Raw genomic sequence first — 23,089 nt, forward strand, 5'->3', positions numbered from 1 at the left:
TATGCCTGCTGGAGAGGAACCTGGACGCAGCTACCTGTTGTGTCTTCGGACATAAACGCGGCTCTACCCAGAAGTTATACTTTTGTGGCCCCAGGGTAGATTTAGCCGAGGTGGAGGATTGTTATAGCATTAGTGGGAGCGTGCCCCGCATACCATTGGTGTGACGGCACCTCTGAAATGTTTCTGACATTTTGATTTCAACTCCCTTCCAAAAACAAAAAAAAAAAATAAATTTATGGGGGTATGTAAAGTCTAAACTTTTTGTGGATAAACCAGCTTGATTGGGGCATTGGAAGCTCCATTGATGGTGTAAAAGAAAACAATTTTTTGGAAAACATTTCAAGAACGCTTTTTTGAAAAACAAAATGGACGTAATTTTTGTGTTTAGTCACTTTTTTATAAAAATTTATTTTTCGTTTGAACTTCTTTCATTAACCACATTTTTCTACTTCCAGTACATGCAAGATTTTTTGAAATTTTCTTTACAATTGTGATTTAGAATGCATGCGTTTTTAACAGTTGCGAAAAAGCAAATTATTAGATTCACTTAAAAGATCAATAAGAATAGGAACTTAAATATAAGTTTTTTTATCTAACTTATCTTCTACAAATAAATTATGCATTTCTGATGTAAGGAATGAGTAGAAAAGTTTTTAAAATACATAGCCTAAAAAAAAGTTGCCATATTACATTTTTTTTAACACTAACAATATCGAACAACAAATGCACTTTACCGTAATAGCTTCAACAATTTTAAAAAACATAGTATGAATAATCATAAGCATGAAAATGTACTTATCCTATATCCTTTAATATACACATATTTACATATACATGCATACATATAATTAAAGTACAAAATACGGTTACATCTATGACGATCACGATTCACTTTTCCCCTTCTCATCGGCACTCTTCCGCGGCAGTAGAAGAGCGAGTAGAGCGCAAATGTACATCGCTCCACATGCGATGTAGAAATTCAATTCACAGTAATGATCCATCAAGGCGCCAGCAACATTTGCACCGATAACACTGCCCAATCGACCCACCATAAGCGATATACACACAGCCATGGCACTAGTTGGTATGAATTAAAAAACAAAAAAAGTTTTCAATTGTGAGTAATATTGAATTGGATTTCTCTGCTTACCGCAGGTGTGTTGGATAAAAATCCACTGTTGCTGCACTGAGCACATTGATGGCCACGCCTACCAGGAAAAAGAGCACATAGAGGTAAGCGGCAATGGATGGGTCGACTATGAAAACCGATGTTAAACCGCAGGATGTAAAGAATATTGTGGTAACAACTACAGGATATTTTTTGTGGTTAATTTTGATTCAAATTTACGAAATTATAAACATATAAGTATATTTGTATTAGGGATGAGCACTGTTTAAAAAAATTGATTTTTGCTTAGTCGCTACTTTCTTATTTAGGAAACTGGATAAAAATCCTGATTATAATTTATTAAATAAAATTTCACTTTTAATATGTATTGTACGGATTATGCAAGATAGCGCAAAATTAATCATCCAATTTCGTTTTGAGCAACTTTTTTTTAATGAATAAAAAAAAAATTTTGAGTGAAGAAAATCTTTATTTTGACCCCTACGCGCTTCATTGCCTGTTTGTATACTGCAGAAAAGAAAGTTCGCTCTTATCAATAGCAGCATGGTTGTGCACATATTCGACAATGCTTTCAGCAGTCACTGTGTGGGTCAAAATAGGGCAAAGGTAGCCACTTCATAGCTACAATCACATCCAGTTTTCAGTTTGCATTGCAGCCAACAATAGTGTTTTTTGCTTTACGTTTTGGTCTTTTGTTTGTAGCATCGACAGTTATAGGTAAACATGTCATCATTAACGGACTGCGGCTGCGAATCAGCAAGAGAAAAATTATCCGACTGCGCTGATTGATTGCTTTGTGATAGCAACGACGTAAGCAGCGGTGGAGAGTGCGAATATTGTTTTTGTATTCGCGCTGTATTAGGTATTTTGGTATTAGGCGGAGCAATGAGAGGGAGTTTATCTATACTAATATTATAAAGAGGAAAACTTTGTTTGTTTGTTCGTTTGTTTGTTTGTAACGAATAGGCTCAAAAACTACTGGACCGATTTTAAAAATTCCTTCACCATTCGAAAACTACATTATCCAAGAGTAACATGGATTACATTTTATTTTGGAAAAAAATAGGGTTCCGTAAGATATTAGGATTTTTCGGACACAAACTGAAAAAAATCTTATATATAAAATAAAGTCAACTTTTTGTGTGTGTTCGCTAACCGGCCGTGTCTGCACCGAATTAAATCAAACTTACACACAATGTTAAGAAGGTATTGAAGATGGTTTCCGTATAGTTTGGATACCTATTGGTGGATAGGGCTCGAGATATAGGTCAAAACGTGGACCCGGGTAACCTTCGGATGTGTATGTACAATATGGGTATCAAATGAAAGCTGTTGGTGAATGCTTTAGTTCAGAGTATTTTTCATGCCGCTCCGTGACTAGGGTCTCGAGAAAGAGAGCAAAACGTGGACCCTAGAATGTGTTTGTACAATATGGATATCAAATGAAAGCTGTTGATAAGTGCTTTAATACGGGGTAATTTTCATACCTATTGATGACTAGGGTCTCGAAATATATGCCAAAACGTGGACCCGCCGTGTCTTTGAAGCGAATTAAACCAAACTTACACACATTGTTAAGTAGGTATTGAAGATGATTTCAGTATAGTTTGAATACCTATTGGTAGATAGGGTCTCGAGATATAGGTCAAAACGTGGACCCGGGTAACCTTCGGATGTGTATGTACAATATGGGTATCAAATGGAAGCTGTTGGTGAATGCTTTAGTTCAGAGTATTTCCATCCGCTCCGTGACTAGGGTCTCGAGATAGAGAGCAAAACGTGGACCCTAGAATGTGTTTGTACAATATGGATATCAAATGAAAGCTGTTGATAAGTGCTTTAATACGGGGTAATTTTCATACCTATTGATGACTAGGGTCTCGAAATATATGCCAAAACGTGGACCCGCCGTGTCTTTGAAGCGAATTAAACCAAACTTACACACATTGTTAAGTAGGTATTGAAGATGATTTCAGTATAGTTTGAATACCTATTGGTAGATAGGGTCTCGAGATATAGGTCAAAACGTGGACCCGGGTAACCTTTGGTTGTGTATGTACAATATGGGTATCAAATGAAAGCTATTGATAAGTGCTTTAATACGGGGTAATTTTCATACCTATTGATGACTAGGGTCTCGAAATATATGCCAAAACGTGGACCCGCCGTGTCTTTGCACTGAATTAAACCAAACTTATGCACATTGTTAAGTAAGTATTGAAAATGGGTTTCGTAAAGTTTGGTTGTAATTCGGAGCAGTGGCAACGGGTACAGCGTTCTTTTGAGCCAGCCATAATGTCGCTTACTTTTTTAACGCTTGGGGCGGAACTGAACTGTCAAATTGACAGTGTGAGTTACAATGTGTCAATATTTCTTTCTGATTTGGATGCCATAAGGAAAAAACGTAAGTGCAACATGTAAAAATTGTTTGTGAATTTTTTTGGAGTGGATTTTGGAACAGTGAATAATTTCTTACGAAATTTGAGAATTTAATGTGAAATCCGAATTATGTGGAAAAAAATTTTTTTTTCGTTTTTTTTTTTTTTTAATATAAATGGATAATGGTTAAAAAAGCTCCAATGCTTAATAAAACATATAAATTGAAACGAAAAATTCATGGATGATCAGGAAAAAAGACGATTGTTTATTCATATGCGTGCGTTGATTTGAAATTTAAAAACAATCTTCTTTTTTTCCTGATTTTGAATTTATATTTTATATTTACTCAAAAACAAATAGAAAAACAAAAAATATTGTTTATGCCAAAGCGCTTGAATAAAGAATAAAGAAATAAATAATATGAAAACCATATATTTTCTGTTCTAAACCATATCTATTCTATTTTAGTGTGCCCAGCGAAGGGGGCCGGGCTTGCTAGTTAGAAATAATAGCATTTCATTCGATAGTGACAACGGGAGTGTGGTCGATTGTAGAGTCGGCAGCAGCTGCAGCAGCAGCAGCATAAGAGGTAGATGAAGCAGAAGAGAAAGATAACAGTGAACAAATACTCGATCCTGGTTTTTTGTTGTAGTAGAAATATTATCTTGCAATGCAAGGAAATTGTTGCGAAGGTCACTTTTATGTCACTAGTCAATGCGCTAATCGTAGCGGCGAAATGGAGATCACAAAGTTTGTGACGAACGGCTTTTACTTCAAGCTGTAAATCTTCTATTCTTTAATTAAACGTCTCTTGTGGCTTTGCAAAGAGCTAATTACAGCTATCATTTTCTCATGTGCATATTTAAGAGATTTAAGTTCGTCGAAAACAGCTTGCAGGTGGATTTCTTGCTTGCACTCCGATGGCGGATTAGGTCTCTCTCTATCGAAGTAGCTGGCAGCGCTGAGACATTGGTGGTCACAGAAATATTTGCGTTAGAGTTGTATGTAGCCAACGCAGCATCTCTTAGCGGAGAAACTGAGTAAGGGGATAGTACAATTGAATTGGTATTGATCTGGACAGTTTTTATTTTCAACAAGACGGCGCTACGTGCCACACAAGCAACGAAACCATTGATCTTTTACGGGTAAAGTTTCCGGACCGTGTTATCTCTCGAAGAAGTGATCACAATTGGCCACCGAGATCTTGTGATTTAACACCTTGAGAATTTTTTCTTTGGGGCCACGTGAAAGAGAAGGTCTATACCAACAGCCCAGGGTCGATTCAAGACCTCAAAGATAGAACACGTGAGGCTATCGAGGACATCGGGCAGCCACTTTGCAATTCGGTTATGGAAAATTACATGAAAAGAATATTGTCCTGTAAACGTGGTCGCGGTGTTCATTTGCCTCAGGTTATTTTCCACTATTAACGGCATACCTTCCTCTTTGTAATGAAATAAACATCCGATTTATACTTAAAAGTAGCATGTTTCTTTGAAAATCAAAATAACACCTCTTATTAAAAAATCCTGTTCTTATATGGCGCTACCGCTGTTTGGTTTTCGATTAAAAAGAAAAAAAAATTAACACCGATATTAAAAAAATTATTAAAATTTAAAATATAAACAAAAAACAGTTTCTTGCAGCACCCAGGTTTTTTGAACATCCCTAATCCGTATATACTCTGACTTACAAAGAATTAATATTTTGCCCACACGATTTATTATAAAGCCGAAAAATGCAAATGAGCTGGCATAGAGTATCTCCATAACAAGCGAATAATAATAGGTAGTGTTTTCCAACTTGGCAATACATTCGATGGTCTAAAAGTGCGGAAAATATTTATATTATACATAATTGATTAATAGTAAATTTTCAAAGTAGCATAGGGGCTTGGTCATTGTGCAAAATTACAAGTAAAAACACTCGTCTTCTTCCTGTTTTTTTTGACAAGCACCTAGGTGTGAGTTTGACAGGTACATAGGTGTGTGATGGTGTGAGTGTTTCATCTTTTCGCTTGAGCGTGTTGAGGGGTTGCTATACAAAATTAGAATATTTATGGTAACATTTAAAACAGTAGAATATCGACAAAAAAATACAAAATAATATCTGTGACTTTCAAAATTTAAGTACAATAACAATTATTTTTAATATATTTCTTAGCGCGGAAGGCCCTAGTATCCAGAGTGCTAATTAAGTTAGGGTTATATTGTATATATCTCCTATAAATAATAATAATAATAATATATTTCTTAGCTACAATAATGTTTTTTTATTGAGAAATACCATTTTTTAGACTTTTTGTCCCGATTTTCTATGAAATTTAATCATTTTTTGTTCAACCTTGTTACATAAAAGTGTTTTGGGATCAGGTGACCTCAGATGTGGGCATTTTTTGACGATCAGCTGAGAGTGCTTTTACTTATTGATCTGTACAATGAGCTTAGTTCCCTGTGCTACTCAAAACAAACATCAAATCGAAAAACATTTATACTCACTCCATCAGTTTTATAAATACTTTCTTGCTGTGCATACACAATTTCACAAATTTTCTTTTGCTCGCCAGGATGTTCATTCATGTATGCTGCCATGCTGTTGATGGTATGCGGGAACCACATATACAGCCCATTAGTAACAACGTACAACCAGAATTGCATATTGCAAACGATCATTGTGATTCGCAAATATTTACGCTGAAACAGTGGCGCAGTTTGATTCCACATCGTTTGTAAAAAGACAAGCGCGAAATTCGAATTCGAATCAAATTTGCTATTAAATTGTAGCGTTGAAATGCTGCTGTGATCATCCGGCAGAATATGTGTAATCTGTATACATATAAATATGTATGTATGTAAATGGATAAGTTTATAGAAAGTGGAAGCAACACTCCTTAACACATACTACTATACGAAGCCCAATTAATATCTATTCCCTTCATTGTGTCTACATACTTACAATCAGTGGTTGCCCGCCGCCATTCCAGCGATGCATTTTCTGCAACACCTCAATTGCTTTTTTCTCCTCTCCGATAGCGAGTAGAAACTTCGGGCTCTCGGGTAACGCAAATAGTGATAGGCCACAAAGGAATCCTGGTATGCCGCATACAATTAAAAACAAACGCCATGGCTTGTAGTCGATACCCAGAAACGTTAACGGTAAAATCCATTCTTGATTTATGACTAAAAAGGCGATCATCGGCAAAATCATCGCACCGATGGCGAATATGAATGAAGATCCCATAATTGCGCGCGAACGTGTCTTATCTGTATGAAATTCGCCGAGATAGGCGTAAACTGTTGCAGAGCCAGCTACACTGTGAACAATAAGATTAAATATGAATACAAAAACTACTTCATTGTTTGAAAAAATACATTTTTTTAATGTATTCGATGATTTTTGGGTGATTGTAAAAAAACATGTACGAGTATTTACACGTGCACTTGAAATTAAATTTAATATACTTACGTACAAGGTGGCGCAATATTAATCACCCTATCGGCAGATTTCAAATTTTTTCAAATTGTATCGTACGTCAACCATATTTGACACATATGAGCCAGACAGCTGCGGTGTACCAACAGCAATGAAAAATAAAAACAAATAATTGTGACTCCGAATGGCAAATGGTTTTTATGAGGAGCTTTTTCAAGGCAAAAACACACTTGGCGGCTTGCCATCTCCTGCTGAGGGGCGACCGCTATTAGAAAAAATGTTCATGGACGGAGATGGGAACCTATGCACACTCGAATGGTATTCACGCACTAACCATCGGGTACGGCGATGTGTAGGATTGTATGTCGATGTAGAAATACTTTTAGTTGTAAATGTATGAATACTATATGCTCTGACAGTAAAAATGCCATAATATCTGTATAAGCGGATTGGTAATTGGTAGACTGGGAAATGGGAATTGAATGTAGGAAAGACCTGAAATATCACGATATGCATAGTCCTAGGGGTATTCTCGGAAAGTATGCCGTGGACGAACTACCTCGTATTCTCCTTGCATGTATCGAGTTAGGCATATAGTGATTGAAGGAGAAAATTACTGATGCTTGGGTGATGGATCCCACTTGTGAGGTAATCAAACAAATCTTATCAAAACCTAATGAAATCCCGTCTAAGGTCATAACCTAACTTTGTCGTATCTCCTCGCCGTTTGTAGGAGCAATAACTGGACTGTCTAAAGGCGACCCACGAAAAGAGGATGGAAAGCTCTTGAAATGAGTTTTATTGCAATTTCAGATGCGAGGAAGTGATACAGAGTGTTAAGCTTCTGGCTAGCTGCTTAGCCGGCGGATCTGCACTCGGCGGATAGTCGCAAAATATGCCGTTTAGTATAGAAGGTAAAGAAGTACGAGCATAGAACTCTTTCAAGTGTTGTATTACAACGGATCAGTCCGCCCAAATGTGTATCCACAGAGGTTATATGGCATAGCAGCCACCTTAGCCTAAACGAACCTAAGTTAATGCATTTCAGCTAGACATGAGAGCATTGACAATATACCTGGTCGGAAAACTGCTTAGGGGTTTTTTACTGATGACGCGAGGCTTGACGAAATATGCGTTTGGGCTCGTCTTCCTAATCACTGTATCGTATTTGAGGCTGAAGTTCTCGCCATTAATGAGGTATCTATCTACTTAAGCAAAAAAATTAATTGCATTTAGAGACATCTATACTTATTCTGATAGCCGAGCGACGTTTAAATCTCTTGTTGGGATTGTCACTAATTCCATCTTTGCTCACAAATGCCGGACACCATTCAAGGAGCTGAACAAGATAAAAAAAAATTATTTTTTGAAGTGCTTCGAAGATTGAAACAAACGTTGGGGACTGCTTTGAAGGGGACAAAATAGATAATAATGAATAAATAAATAATTTTTGAAAAAGCACAAAATTCGCGATACTTTTTGAACACACTTCGTAAGTGCCAGCCAGGCTTTGACTTAAAACAAACGGTTTCAGGAAGAGAAGCAGCTAAACTGCTACTGTGGTATGACAATGGATCGATAACGGTCTAAGTGAGTTAGCTTAAAAACCGACCGCCACTTCCACCCACCTACCGACCTAAGTGCATAATTAAATTGAAGTTTAATTATTACCAGTTCCTGGTTTCATATCAATTATTTTTTCGCTGTTTTTCTCTAATTTTGTTAACTATCTGTCCAATCGTTAGCCAAAGCTTTTCCGGCAGTTGGATGCATCTTAATTAGAAACTCAAGATAAGCTAAAAACCTGTTTTTTTTCATTACAGAAGGGACCGATTTTTTCACTCATCACCATCATAAACGGGTGCCTCAGCAAATTCTCTAATGGCTGGAAGCTTTGAATCGTTAAAAACAAACTTTAAACTTAAAAAAAATTTTCTTTCAATAACTTTTTTTACTAAAACAAAAAAATTTGCGTGCTGAAAAACTTTATTGTGACCTTTACGCACTCCATTAATTGTATGTTTGCATACTGCGGTCGCCGTAGACGAATGGGTTGGTGCGTGACTACCATTCGGAATTCACAGAGAGAACGTTGGTTCGAATCTCGATGAAGCACCAAAATTAAAGAAAAACATTTGGCTAGTTCACAAGTGTCAAATATGATTGATGTACGACACCATTTAAACAAAAATACAAATCTTCTGATAGACTGATACGTTTTGCGTCACCTTGTATAATCAGCAGGAAATGATTCATGTACAAGTAAGTTTCAGAGTTATTTTTCAAACTAACCTTTTAATAGACAATAGCAATAGTACTGTTATGTTTAGAGCTTAATTTAAATGACTAATAAAACTTTCATTTCCTCCATTCTGGCTAAAAATGTAATAACATATGGTATGGTACCTCTGTATGTACTCACAAAAATCCGTTGATGAAACGTAGTAGAACCATAATCCAAAAGTTGATGGCGAAACTTGAGAGAACAGTAACTGCAAATCCTGCCAGCAGGGTGGGCCTGATAACTCTGCGGCGGCCCTTTGTATCTGCCAAAAATCCCCATAAATGAGAACTCGAAATAATACCCAAAAAACTGATCGCACTAAGCACACCCTTGTCCTGATTCGTAAGTTTTAGATCACATTGAGCGATGGGCAAAATAAAGCCCATTGCGGCCGTCTCCAGCAAGACTGTGGCCAGCACCATGCCGGAGATGCCAATTAAAAAGTAATTAAATTTACCGAAACCTATAGAAATAAAAAATAGTGTGAGAAAAAGAATAATACAAATAAAATAAACGCAATTATTTTATGACAGTATGACATTATAAAGGGCGAGCCATCGGCTGGTTTCTTTTTTTGAAGAGCCATAAAAACAAACTTCCGAAAGAGTACATCGGCCGTAATTTCACGTAAATATGTTAGCAGACCCGAATGTCTGTGATGTAGTAGTGCAACCTTTCAACTCAATTCTGCAATACATTTTGGTTTCGTTGCTTCTTTCACCAATAGTGCGAACAGTATTGTGTTTATCGCTTTCGGGTTGACGGCTTAGCATCGGTTTTTAATGGCACCCGACAAAAAAATAAAAGTTTAGTGGTGTCAAATTGTTTTTTCATGGATGGTTATTGAACCTAATGCTTAAAAAAATTATTTTTTGACTTTGTTGCAGTCAAAGTTCGGATAAGCTTAAATTTTCAATTTCAACCCCTGAGAAATGTGTAATCGTGCCTCGGTAAACGAAATGGTATATCGGGCAACATTAATGCCACAATTCTGCAATACAGACTAAGATCACGTATGCATTGGCTTCTCGACAATCATGTGTGAGTCTTTTGCTCCCCATATGTGACAATTTTATATGACCGCCAATCTGAAAACTCTCCTCATCTGAAACTTGTTTTCATTCAATAGAAGTCCAAAGGTGTGATATCACACGATCTTGGTGGCCAATCCACTTGTCCGAGACGAGATATAAATTGCTCACCGAAACAACGACGCTGTAAATTCATTGTTTCACGGTCTATATGGCAAGTAGCGCCCTCCGCCGTCTTTTTGGAACCAAATGTTGTGGAAATCACGGGCTTCAATTCCCGCCATCAGCAAGTCGTTGGTCATTTATCATGGCGCGATAGCGTTCGCGATTCACTGCTACATTGGCGCCAGCCTCGTCTTTAAAGAAATATGGGGCGGTGATTCCTCCAGCCCACAGGTCGCACCAAACGGTTATTTTCAATGGATGTAAGGCAGTTTTTGAGGCGCTTCGGATTGCTCTTCGCCCAAAAACGACAATTTTGCTTTTTAAGCCAGAAATGGGCTTCATTGCTGAACAAAATTCGGATCTCAAAATGCGGATCTTCGGCGAGTTTTTCAAGAGCCCAACGACTGAAATTATGACGCTTTAGAAGATCGGCCGGCTTCTAATCTTGTATTAGCTAAATTTATATGCTTTCAGACCAAGATCTTTAGATAAAATCGCCCAAGTAGTGCCATAAGATAGGCCAAGTTGTTGAGATCAGCGCCGAATCACGCCTTCCGGGTCTTCGGCAAAATTTTCATTTACAGCCGCACGTGGTCTAATCGGTCGAGTTTCATCCGATAATGTAAAATTATTCACAATTTTACCGATGGTTTGCTGAATAGTGGGTTCGGCATAAGTTGGCCTGAGCGCGCGGTGAACACTTTTCATAGAGCGTCGATCTTCCTAATACAGTTGTATGATTTGTAAACGTTGTAGAGGCGTGAAATGTCAATGAAGTTTGTTCAAGTTATTTAAGTTTCGAAAAACTTTCGAAAACGTTAAAATAGCATTTGATAAAAAAAAAACGATGGCTCACCCTCCTGGGTTGCCCATATTCGACGGACCCATGTGTTTTTTTAAGTCAATTTTTAGATGTTGACGATAATAATCATTTTATTTAGTTCAAGTAGATTTGTTGACATCACTTTTTGAATATGATATCTCTCAAATGGCCGCCTTGAGCCTGTACGTATTGTACCCGTTTTGCAGCATTTTCCATAGTTTTAGCTAAAATTTCGGCTGGAATAGCGGCTATTTCCTAACGGATGTTGTTCTTGAGCTCTTCTATGGTCTTTGGCTTATTAATATAAACCTTTGATTTGAAATATCCCCACAAGAAGAAGTCAGGTGGCGTAGCTGTGTGTGGTGGAGCGCCGTCTTGTTGAAACCAGAACTGCCTCATACGCTTTCGACGAATAATTGGCATCACAATTTTCTTCTTTTCTTCTTCTTCTTTTCACAATTGAGTTCTTTTGTTGAATATAAATTTCAACAATTTGGGAGCGCTCGCATGGCGTGTACTGTTCCATGGCAAAAATCTGCTTGGACTGACGCTTCCAACGCGGTATGTCATTAAGCGATCTGACGTCTCTGTCGAAAGATACAGGGTTGCCAGATGGGTCCGTCGAATATGGGCAAACCTGTATATATGCACGTGCCTATATATATTTCAAAAAAATAATAATGTATGTGATATTTACTTACTTGTTAGTGCCAAAGAGTCACTGAAAGTGTAAGCATCTGGCCCACGGTATCTGTTGACCGATGCGGCATCTTGAGCGGAGACGGTTTGGGCTGCATATTCGCGTCAATAATGATGGCGTCGTATAGATAAAGAAAACATAAATAGAATAAAAATTAGATGTTAAAAGATAATAAAGTTTTAATTGCATATTATAATTGATTTACATATGCACACACACGTATAATAGACGTACATATATACAAATGCAAATCTGTGAATGAGTCTTTGCACGTTTCATAAAGTGATTGTAGAATTAGAAATTAGTCTGTGGGAAAAGAATTAATTATGAATATTTTAAATGTAAATCTACATAAATTCTTAGTGAATGGAAATGTTTTTTGCCCGCGCCAATTATTAAGAAGGGCTAAATAAATATAAGAGCAGTAATGTTTGATTCTAATATTTTTGATTACGAAAAATAAAGCTGTCGCCACTTACTTAAATATTCATAATTAAAATTGCTACTTTATGTTGTGGATCCAGAATGTAAACATGTTATTTTTTAATATAAATGATCGGATGTTGATTTCATTATAAAGAGGAAGGTACGCCGTTAATAGTGGAAAATAATATCAGGCAAATGACCACCACGACCACGCTTACAGGACAATATACTTTTCATGAAATTTTCCATAACTGAATTGCACAGTGGCTGCCCGATGTCCTCGATAGCCTCACGAGTTCTATCTTTGAGGTCTTGAATCGACCCTGGGCTGTTGGCATAGACCTTCTCTTTCACGTGGCCCCAAAGAAAAAATTCTCAAGGTGTTAAATCACAAGATCTCGGTGGCCAATTGTGATCACTTCTTCGAGAGATAACACGGTCCAGAAACTTTTCCCGTAAAAGATCAATGGTTTCGTTGCTTGTATGGAACGTAGCTCCGTCTTGTTGAAAATAAACGTTGTCCAGATCAATACCATCCAATTCCGGCCATAAAAATCGTTAATCATCTCTCGATAACGCAATCAAGTTCAAAATAACACCTGTTATTGGAAAACCCTTTAATTGGCGCATACATCCTTTTTGGGTGTTTGTCATTGCCTGCCGAGGGGCGCCCGCTATTAGAAAAGAACTTTTTCTTCATTTTGGCCTTTCACGGAGATTCGAAACAACGTTCTCTCTCGATTTCGAATGGTAGTCACGCACCAACCCATTCAGCTACGGCACTTTTTATGTTGTATGGGCAGTTAAATGTTTTTTAAGTAGAGCAGCCTATCCAGAATCAGGCGAAAAGGAAGAGTAGAAGTTAAATACCGGGTGAAAAAATTAGGTTTTAAATTTCAAGTTTCTCCGTAACCACTGAGCGTAACAGGGGGAGGGGACTGTGTTAGTTTTGTTATTCATGAGAGGATGTTGGAGCTATTTCGTACTATAAATACTATCTTTCGGAGTGGTGAAGTTCGTTTTCATTTAAATGGAAGTGTAAAATAGCAATTTTGCCGTTATTGGTCACTCAAATGACAACAACCACTTATCAGTTCCAAAGTGGCGGTTTGGTGTGCAAGCAGTGGAGGAATTGGATCATATTGTTTTGAAAATCGTCGAGGACAAGCAATTTCTGTGCACGGTGTCTCTTATTGGCGCATGGTGAATTATTATGATATTTTCTGTCAATAATGATTGAACATCCTTCCTTCAGTTTCAGGTTTCTATAAGACGGCACAAGGCCAGAGAAACCATGACGATACTGCGTGATTTCTTCCCTAACAAACTGCTAAGCCATTTCGGAGACATGCCTGGCCACCCAGGTCGTCCGATGTTATCCCTAGGGGTTTTTTTCTGTGATGTACCTCAAAAGTAGAATCTATGGCGCAAGCCCAGCGATCATCTCCACGCTAAAAGAAAATGTCATCCGCGAGGTTAATGGCATCCGGGCATCAACAGTAACAGTCAACATTTAAAGATAATAATTTAAAATTAGTAATCCTTTTTTATTAACTACCGGACACCCTGTATGTGTATATCAACATGTGTGTGTGTGATAATGTAAAATATTCTTTGTATAAAGAAAAATGAGATATTATTCATAAATGAATTAAATAGCTGTGATAATATCAGATATTTACTTTCTTTGAGTGGGGATCAAAAAGGGTCATAAAGTTCGACACGTAGATGGCTTAGAAAGTTGATTGGAACTTTTGTTTACTTGGCACAACGACAAGTATTAAGTTTCAGTAAATTGAAATACCACCAAAGGAAGAAGTGAATAGGGGGAAAAATGTCAACTATAGAGTTTCATACTGTGACATTTAGCTCGACGAAACTCGGGCCCAAGTGTTACGCGTCAACGCGTTGTCAACAGATCAGACTAATGCGCGAGAAAGGTCACAATACGAGTCGAAATGTAAATGCCTCTGATATATACACTTTGCACAATACTAGTGTTCTGGAAATACACTCTAATACCTGTTCTATTTATTATTTATTTGAAATCGATTGATTACATTACGATCTATTCACGAGCCTAGCTCGTCATATTCATGTTTGGGCCAAATTCATCACGAGTCAGATTCATTAAAGCAAGGCAAGGGGTTCAGTTTCTCACAAAATAAGCAAAATCTCCACCGATCATTCGTTTCCACTATAGTCGGTTCCGCGTTACCATTTATACCGGCCAAGAACTATCACTTCAGCATCATTCCCCAAAAATGTATGCAAATGTTTTATGCTGATTGAGTGACATCCTTAAACATTGCTGAAAGAATTGCCAATTGCAAGATCCTCGCTTGGAATATAAACAAATCACAGAAATTAATGGAGTATCAGTAATTTTGAGTTTCCTTCATGGTCTTCCCGGCATATCTAAGGGAAGCGTAAAATGAGTACCAAGATTGCTTACACTAACTCAACGAGTGTTTAAACATTGATGAATTCATGAGCCGGTTTGTTACTGAAGGCGAAACTAGGGTTTATCACTATGAAGCTGGTCGAGGAAGGAGTGAATGCGGTGGTACAAAGATGTGCAGCACTGTCTAAGATGTTGAAGAGGATGCACTCGGCTGGAGAGCTGATGAGGACTTTATTTTGGAATTCAGAAAGCATTTGATTATGGTAAAATAACTACAGGGTTGCCAATATTCGACGGAGCCATCTGGTAACCCTGTATCTTTTGACAGAGACGTGAGATCGCTTACTGACATACCGCGTTGGAAACGTCAGTCCAAGCAGATTTTTACCATGGAACAGTACACCCCACGCGAGCGCTCCCAAATTGTTGAAATTTACATTCAACAAAAGAAGTCAATTGTGAAAACTCAACGTGCGTATAAAAAATTAAATAATTTGAAAAGTGCGCCTTCTAAGAACACCATTAAACGTTTGTACGAAAGGTTTTCGACTGGTGATGATCTTTCTAATCCAAAGAGGCCAAATCAAAACCGACCAAGGCGTCGCCAAGGACATCCCAAAATCGCCGTTCTCAGCAGTTGGGCATTGCTCGGACCACTTTACAACGAATTATCCGCATTGATTTGCATTTATTCCCGTATAAGATTCAATTGACGCAAAGATTGTTGCCTGCGGACAAGCCTCGTCGATTGGAGTGGGCCCAAAGAGTTATCGAAATCCGTCGGGTCCGTCGAATATGGGCAACCCTGTATTAACTATAAATAACGTATATTAACTATAAGATGTCATTAAGAGAAAAAGGAGGAGAAAATGGAGGAAAACTGTTACCATGATTATGATTTAAAGTTGTTTGTGTCTCCGTTATTTGAAGATTTTTTGAATCTTCACTATTTTTCTATGAGAGTTTAGCTTATTGTCTTCAAAAAAATAAAAAAAACATATAAATCCAATCTTAAAATGTTGTACAAAAATTCAAGATAAACATTGTAAAAAATCAACGGGATTTTTCAGCAACTTCAAACTTTTCAGATGGATAGACTTTATTACACTAAAATTTAATGAGCTATAAAACTGCATATCGAAAATATTGCCAGAAATTCTGGCCGAAATTGGGTTGAAAAGTTTCAAACTTGGATCTTTATGACTTTTATTAGACAATGAACTATACTTTTATAAAAAAATAATGCATATTAAAAAAAACTAGTTAAAACGTTTTCAAATAAATTTTTCTGTATTTTATCTTATATACTTTTGGATTTGAATGGTTATCAATAAAAATTAAAAAAAAAAAAATCTAATCGCGAGTCGGTGCATGGCACGAATTCCATCAAATGACATCGATACCAGTGCAGTGAGGTAGTTTTGCATAAAAAAGAACGTGGCTCTTTTTTGAAGTGTCTATTGCTATCTTCTTCTTCTTAATTGGCGCTATAACCGCTTACGCGATTTTGGCCGAGTTTAACGAAGCGCGCCAGTCGTTTCTTTCTCGTGCTAACCTGCGCCAGTTGGACACACCAAGTGAAGCCAAGTCCTTCTCTGCTACCACCAGCTGGTACCGCATCGAATACTTTCAAAGCCGGAGCGTTTGTATCCATTCGGACGACATGACCCAGCCAACGTAGCCGCTGGATCTTTATTCGCTGCGCTATGTCTATGTCTATGTGGTGCGTGATCACCATTCGGAATTCACTGAGAGGTCGTTGGTTCGAATCTCGGTAAAAGCAAAATTAACAAAAACATTTTTCTAATAGCGGTCGCCCCTCGGCAGGCAATGGCAAACCTCCGAGTGTATTTCTGCCATGAAAAAGCTCCTCATAAAAATATCTGCCGTTCGGAGTCGGCTTGAAACTGTAGGTCCCTCCATTTGTGGAACAACACCAAGACGCACACCACAAATAGGAGGAGGGGCTCGGCCAAACACCTAACAGAAGTGTACGCGCCAATTATTTATTTTTTTATTTTATGTCTATGTCGTCGTAAAGCTCATACAGCTCATCGTTCCATCGTCTACGATATTCGCCTTTGCCAACGTGCAAAGGTCCAAAAATCTTACGCAGAATCTTTCTCTCAAATACTCCAAGCGTCGCTTCATCGGATGTTGTCATCGTCCAAGCTTCTGCGCCATACGTTAGGACGGGCATGATGAGAGTCTTGTAGAGTGTTAGTTTTGTTCGTCAAGAGAGGAGTTTACTGCTCAGTTGCCTACTTAGTCCAAAGTAGCACTTGTTGGCAAGAGAGATTCTACGTTGGATTTCAAGGCTGACATTGTTATCGGTGTTAATGCTGGTACCTAAATAGACGAAGTCTTTTACAACCTCGAAATTATAACTGTCTACAGTGACGTGGGTGCCGATACGCGAGTGCGCCGACTGTTTGTTTGAAGACAGGAGGTACTTCGTTTTGTCCTCGTTCACCACCAGACCCATTCGCTTTGCCTCTTTATCCAGTTTGGAGAAGGCAGAACTAACAGCGCGGTTGTTAAGGCCGATGATGTCAATATCATCGGCATACGCCAACAATTGTACGCTCTTATAAAATATTGCTATAGCAACAACAAAAAAGGTAAAATGCAGTTTGAGTTTTTCACTTTTTCCCAGAACAACCAGTAAGTTTAATTTAAATGTGGATTGTATAGTTAAGTACTTTCCCAATTAATGAACTGAAGTTAATTATTTTTTTACCTCTAACCTTCATTTGAAGTAAAAACAAAACAATTTACATTTTTTATAATGAATTGAATCGATTATTTCTACGCATTTCTGATGTCGACGATGCCAACAGAAGACATCTGCTTAGAGAATCAGGCATACTACAAGTCCAGCAAAGAGAGTTATTGATATAGCTATCTAGTAAAGCGTTTCTGGACCTTTTCTACTCTTAACGTGAAGCCAGAATAGATAGGAATACAAATGACGCTGCAATACTCAAGATTCGGCCTTACAAATGAAATATTAAAACTCTTGAATGTAGAAAGGTCCCGAAATTAATCTGAATTCCTCGTTAGGAAGCCGAGTACAGATTTAGATTTAGTAATCATAAAATCCATATGTTTAGAAAAGAACATTATCGAAGAAAAAATCACACCTAGATCTTTCTTTTCATAAATTTTAGTGATCTTTTCATATATTTAGAATTTGTAGGCTATGTTCTCTTTCACAATTTTCTTAAGGGATTTTATACCTTGTGTTGGACTAAAAAATTGGACATTTTTTTATGACATATTCTAAAAGTACATCATCTTAAAAATATAAATTTAAAAAGTCATACAGATCGGAACACTAGAACGAAAGTTACAGACCGTGGAAGCGCGCGACCTTTCTTGGATCGAGAAGTGCACGCAAAACTTTAGACGCGATTACCTCGAAGTCGTGTTTTTTGTAAATTACCGTCGCGGTGATCATTATTTATCAAAAACTATTTGACCGATTTGCATAAACTTTTTTTCGTAATTATTCGAAGTTACAACCTCGTGAATCTGAACGGTTCACTTTTCATAAATATTTGCATAGTTCGCTGGAATTAATTTTTTTTTTAACTTTTCAACCCCTCAAAAATTTTTTTGGTGCAAAGCGGTTTTCATATCGAGAATTTTTTTTGTTGGATAAATAAATCGTTTAGATGCACTAAAAAACATTTTTCTACAATAATCATATAATTTTTTTGATTTCAGTTGAGCTGCTCATGCGCTACCGTGATCATCGCAAGCCTCTTCTAAAAAACGGCGTTTCGGGGAAGGCGCGAAATCAACAATAAATAATAACATTTTTTTAAATAAAAACACCATAATGTATTCTTCGAGGGTTACCCTTCAGTATGATATATGCCTCATTTGAATAAAAGTTCTAAAACATATTTAAAAAAAATTATGACAATCGTCCATTTTTTCGAGCTCACAAGGTATGTTTCTGTCTCTGATAAACCAAAGCCAAAGATATTATCCCTATGCGACAATTTCAACAGACTTGCACACAAAAAATATCACTGACAGATCGGAATAAAATTTGTTATGTGTTCAAATGAAAGATGAGTTATTAAAATGGCGCATTCCTGTTCCCACACTTGTTAATTAAACTATCACTTTCAATACTTTTAAACGCCTTATATTAAGAAAAGCACCAAAAATACACAGTGAGCAATGAAGAAAGTAATACTTCTTTCACTAAATAAATTTGTAAAATTTTTTATATTATAGTTTTTCAGTTTATTTACTTTTTAATGATGGAGTGATTGCAAGCTCACTATTTCCGCGTATTTCTCCTGCACTCCATTTCATTCTATGCAAGGAACAGCTGGCCTTTGGCCGGAGCGATCTTGTGCTGACTACATTAATACTCTGCGTGTAATCATTGAACAGTCTGCTGAACTTGACACGCACTTGTATCTGCTTTTTATGGACTTTGACGCAGTCTTACGCGAAGCAATGTGGCAAAGGCAATGCAGAGAAGATTATTGCCTTGATCAGCGAGTTGTACAGAAACGCCGAATTTACAGTTCGGACGAGAAAGTACATCTTTCGGCAACTCCGCAGGAGTAGAGTGGACTCAGCTGTTTACGCAATAAACAATTAAGCGCCCTTAGCCATCTGCTGGAGTATAAATGACATTCTCGGAGGCATTGATTACGCTCATGATATATGTTTTTTCACGCGTATTGAGACCAAACAGAAATGTGTCTTGGAGATGCTGGAAAAGTCGGCCTTAAAATCAATACACGAAAAACCAAACTTATGCGTATCGGCACTTAAATATGAACCCGCTCTCAATTCATGGTCAGGTCATTGAAGATGTTGACAGCTTTTGTTACATTGTCAGCAAAATTATTAAAGATGGCGGATTCGAAGAAGATGTCAATCTTGCACTCAATAAAGTTTGGAGATGCAACCCACAGAGCACAAAAATAACTGCAGTGTCAAAAGGCAGTGCTGTTATATGGACAACTTGGAGCTTGACGCAGGCAACAAGTCGCAAGCTCCAAGTTTTTATCAACCGATTTTTACGACAAATACTGCGAATATTCTGGCCAAACCGTATTTCAAATGAAGAGTTTTGTTATACAAAAACCCCAGCCCAGTCGAAATTGAAATTATTCGGAATAGAAAATGGGCTTGGCTAGGTCGACCAAATAAACAGATCGCCAGAACTGTGTTAGAATGGAACCCGCAAGGGCAATGCAGACGGGGATGTCCACGAAATACATGGGTCCGCTGTACCAAAAGATAATTGGAAGCAACCAAAGTATCATGGAGCCAGGCTAAAATATTTTATTCTTGACCATAATGTAAATAAATTGTAAACAAAGTGTAGGTTGGGGAGTAAGTTTTTATATTTTCTTTTTTTGCTCTTTCGTGAATTGTATTCATTCGATAGAACTGTGCTCTACAAAACTATGTTAATTGTATTTTTGAGTTATTTAATTTTTTATTAGTTTTGAGGCTTAGAAATGGAATACACAGGAGGCAAAAACCAACATTTTCGACACCTGCTCTTCTTTGATTTTCATCGAGGTCGAAAGTAGTGCGGGACATTTGCGACGTGTATGGAGAAGGTGTCATAAGCTAGTCTACAGCACGGAAATGGTTTGCAAAGTTCAAAAATGGCGACTTTGACGTCGGTGACACATCCCGCAGGGGAAAGCCTTCTGAATTCGATGAAGAAAATCTCAAATCACTTTTGCAGGGGAACGGTCGCCAAACCCGTCGTGAATTGGTGGAAAAAATTAACTGCGATCATAAAACGATTCCCAATCACCTTCATTCAATCGGATTTACGGATTCACGAGCACAACGAAAAAACAAAGAAAGTCGCATTCAAATTGCCGAAAAAATGTTATGAACTTATGCTCCAACCCACTTACACTTTTTGTTAGGTATTTGTCCAAGCTTCTCTTTCTATTTGTAGTGTGCGTCTTGATATTTTTAAACAAATGGAGGAACGCACAGTTTTATGCCGCCTCCGAACGGCAGATGATTTTTTATGAGGAGCTTTTTTATGGCAGAAATACACTCAGAGGTTTGCCATTGCCTACCGAAGAGCGACCGCTATTAGATTTTTCTATCGTTTGATATTTCATGTCCGGGCTTCGAACCTGCCCATTCGGCCACCACAACAAAAAATTATCCAAGAACCAGACCAGCCAATATATTTCTTATAATATAAAGCGATAATTTTGCTATTTTTACAAAGAAAACTGTTTTGTTTTTTAACCTCGTAAATATTTTCAAAATTTAATGAAAAATTTCATTTTCTTTTATTTGATATGCATATAACTTGTTTTAATCGGTTAACGGTTTCTCCGGATATTAGAAATTTTTATGATCTACCTTTTTGATTTAATTAAAAAATCGTTATTTAGCGATATCTCGAAAACTAAATGACAGCAAAAACCCATGTGGATTTTCGGACTCTGTTTCTTGGTTTCCCAATCTATCAAAATCATTAATTATTAATTTTTGTGAGCCTGCGTAATTTTCCAACGCTGTGCGTAAATTAATTAATTTTTGTTAAAAATAATTTTTTAATAAATGCGATTCATTTTTAGTAGTTGGTTTTATAAAAAAAAGTTATATTCCTTAACTTTTGTTCACATTTATGTTTTTTCGACACACGCATAATTCTTAATTTTTCATTAATTGACCCTTGATTGTGCAGGGCAGAAATATTTATTATGGAACTCGTTGTTTCTTCTTGCCATACATCACTTTTTATCGCGCTTCAATTAATAAATAAAATATTTCGTTGTTTTACGTAATTTTTCAAACTTAAAAAACTGCTTTACATTAGTTTATTGAAATTTTCTTCACTGCTGTTAAAATTCAGGTTTTTGCCAATCTAAATTTTCTTACCCATTTTATGCAGAATATAAACTTGATTCTAGTCACAAGTATGCTTGATTCGAGTTGACTCTTGGATTTGACTTAGACGTATACTAACTTTGTCAATCAATATTTTTTTTAGTTTTCAAAATCTAAATAACAAACAACTGTGTTGAACTTGGCTTAAGTTAATTTGCCAGCTATCCGACTAATTCAAAATGCGTTTGCGCAGCTTCAACACAATAAAGTGATAAAAATATGTTTCAGCGTTTCCTTGTACACAACCGCTGTTAGTCACAAGATCTGTGCGAGCGAGCGTTTAGTAAGCCGATTTGCCGAAGCTGAAGGCAAACAACGAATTTCGCAATTATCCTATTCAAATACTCAATTCAAGAGTAACTGAGCTCGCTCAAAGCCATACCGAATCCCATCAACTTCGCAGACGAACTAAACTGTTTGAACCGTCACGCAAGAGTGAATGTACGGCGTTGACTAACCAGCCACCCGCACGCTCAAGTTAAATCTTGTCTTCAAGTGTCCACCTCGATCTCATTACATAAATATTACAGTAACAAATTAAATGGTTAACAGTTAGACACTGGTGAGCATATTCTCGTGTTTGTGTAAAGTGGTTTAATTCGATTACTTTCACCATTAATACTCAGTTTTCATTTGTTCAATGTGTTGGCGCTTTGCATGATTTGTTGAATGCTAATATTTATGATAAGGGTACTCGTATTGAAAATACATACATACAGCTCATATATTTATATGTAAGTGCATACGTACCCTGTAGGAAATCACTTTATGCCCTACTGGGCCTTTTCCAGTGAATTGAACGCCATAAGTAGTTCGTCTTCCGTTCCATCAAATAAGCGATTTGTAATGTTTACACGTCGATGTTCTAGAAGGAAGACGATTGATTTTTTATAATTTTTTTACAAAATCATGCTAATTTTTTCACTACCATAAATTAAGAACCATGCCTACTTATAACAGTTTTTGCTTTATTTAATTATTTACATATATTATAATTTTTGTCTCGTAAATTCTGTCAAAAAAGTACTGGGAATTTGTCAATGAAACGCAAAACATTTATTATTCATTCAAATTTATGAGACAGCCTTCAAAGTAGCCCTCTCCTGAAATAATACTTCCACTTATGCCAACAAATTATCCAATCATCGAACATTTTTCAAAAATATTTTTTGCGGTTCTCTCGCCTTCAGTTCTCTTCGCAAATTTTCTTGCATGTCTTCTATTGAAGATTGAAAGCAATCGCCTCGGGGTGTGGATATAAGAAGAGATTTTAGAAGAACAAAAATATCAGCTGGAGCTATATCAGATGAATACCATGGCTGAAGAACAGTAAGGCGAATGGTTTTCTGAGCAAATTGTCAAGAAAAATATATATACAATTCGAAGAGGCTCATGATTGTGATACAA

At 37.0% G+C, this 23,089-nt stretch overlaps 1 protein-coding gene across 1 annotated transcript; it reads right to left on the reverse strand.

Annotated features, from left to right (window-relative positions):
- Window positions 1–394: 394 nt before the first annotated feature.
- LOC129237273 (synaptic vesicle glycoprotein 2A-like) lies at window positions 395–22,117 on the reverse strand. Its single transcript, XM_054871917.1, has 8 exons — window positions 21,674–22,117; window positions 11,945–12,034; window positions 9,363–9,687; window positions 6,464–6,821; window positions 6,007–6,333; window positions 5,202–5,331; window positions 1,151–1,307; window positions 395–1,077 (listed from the first exon to the last, which is right to left on the reverse strand). The coding sequence occupies exons 1-8, from the start codon at window positions 21,675–21,677 to the stop codon at window positions 882–884; spliced, it is 1,587 nt and encodes a 528-aa protein (XP_054727892.1). The 5' UTR covers window positions 21,678–22,117; the 3' UTR covers window positions 395–881.
- Window positions 22,118–23,089: the final 972 nt, after the last annotated feature.

This window comes from Anastrepha obliqua, chromosome 2, assembly GCF_027943255.1.
Source record: "Anastrepha obliqua isolate idAnaObli1 chromosome 2, idAnaObli1_1.0, whole genome shotgun sequence".
Classification (NCBI taxonomy): Eukaryota; Metazoa; Arthropoda; class Insecta; order Diptera; family Tephritidae; genus Anastrepha; species Anastrepha obliqua.

What these genes read in the sequence shown, in the direction of transcription:
- LOC129237273 (XM_054871917.1), bottom strand. An exon ending in TGACTCTTTGGCACTAACAA is followed by an intron (nt 9,688 to 11,944) that starts GTAAGTAAATAT and finishes TTATTTCTATAG; the next exon opens with GTTTCGGTAAATTTAATTAC. An exon ending in GTATTTATAAAACTGATGGA is followed by an intron (nt 5,332 to 6,006) that starts GTGAGTATAAAT and finishes CCGCACTTTTAG; the next exon opens with ACCATCGAATGTATTGCCAA.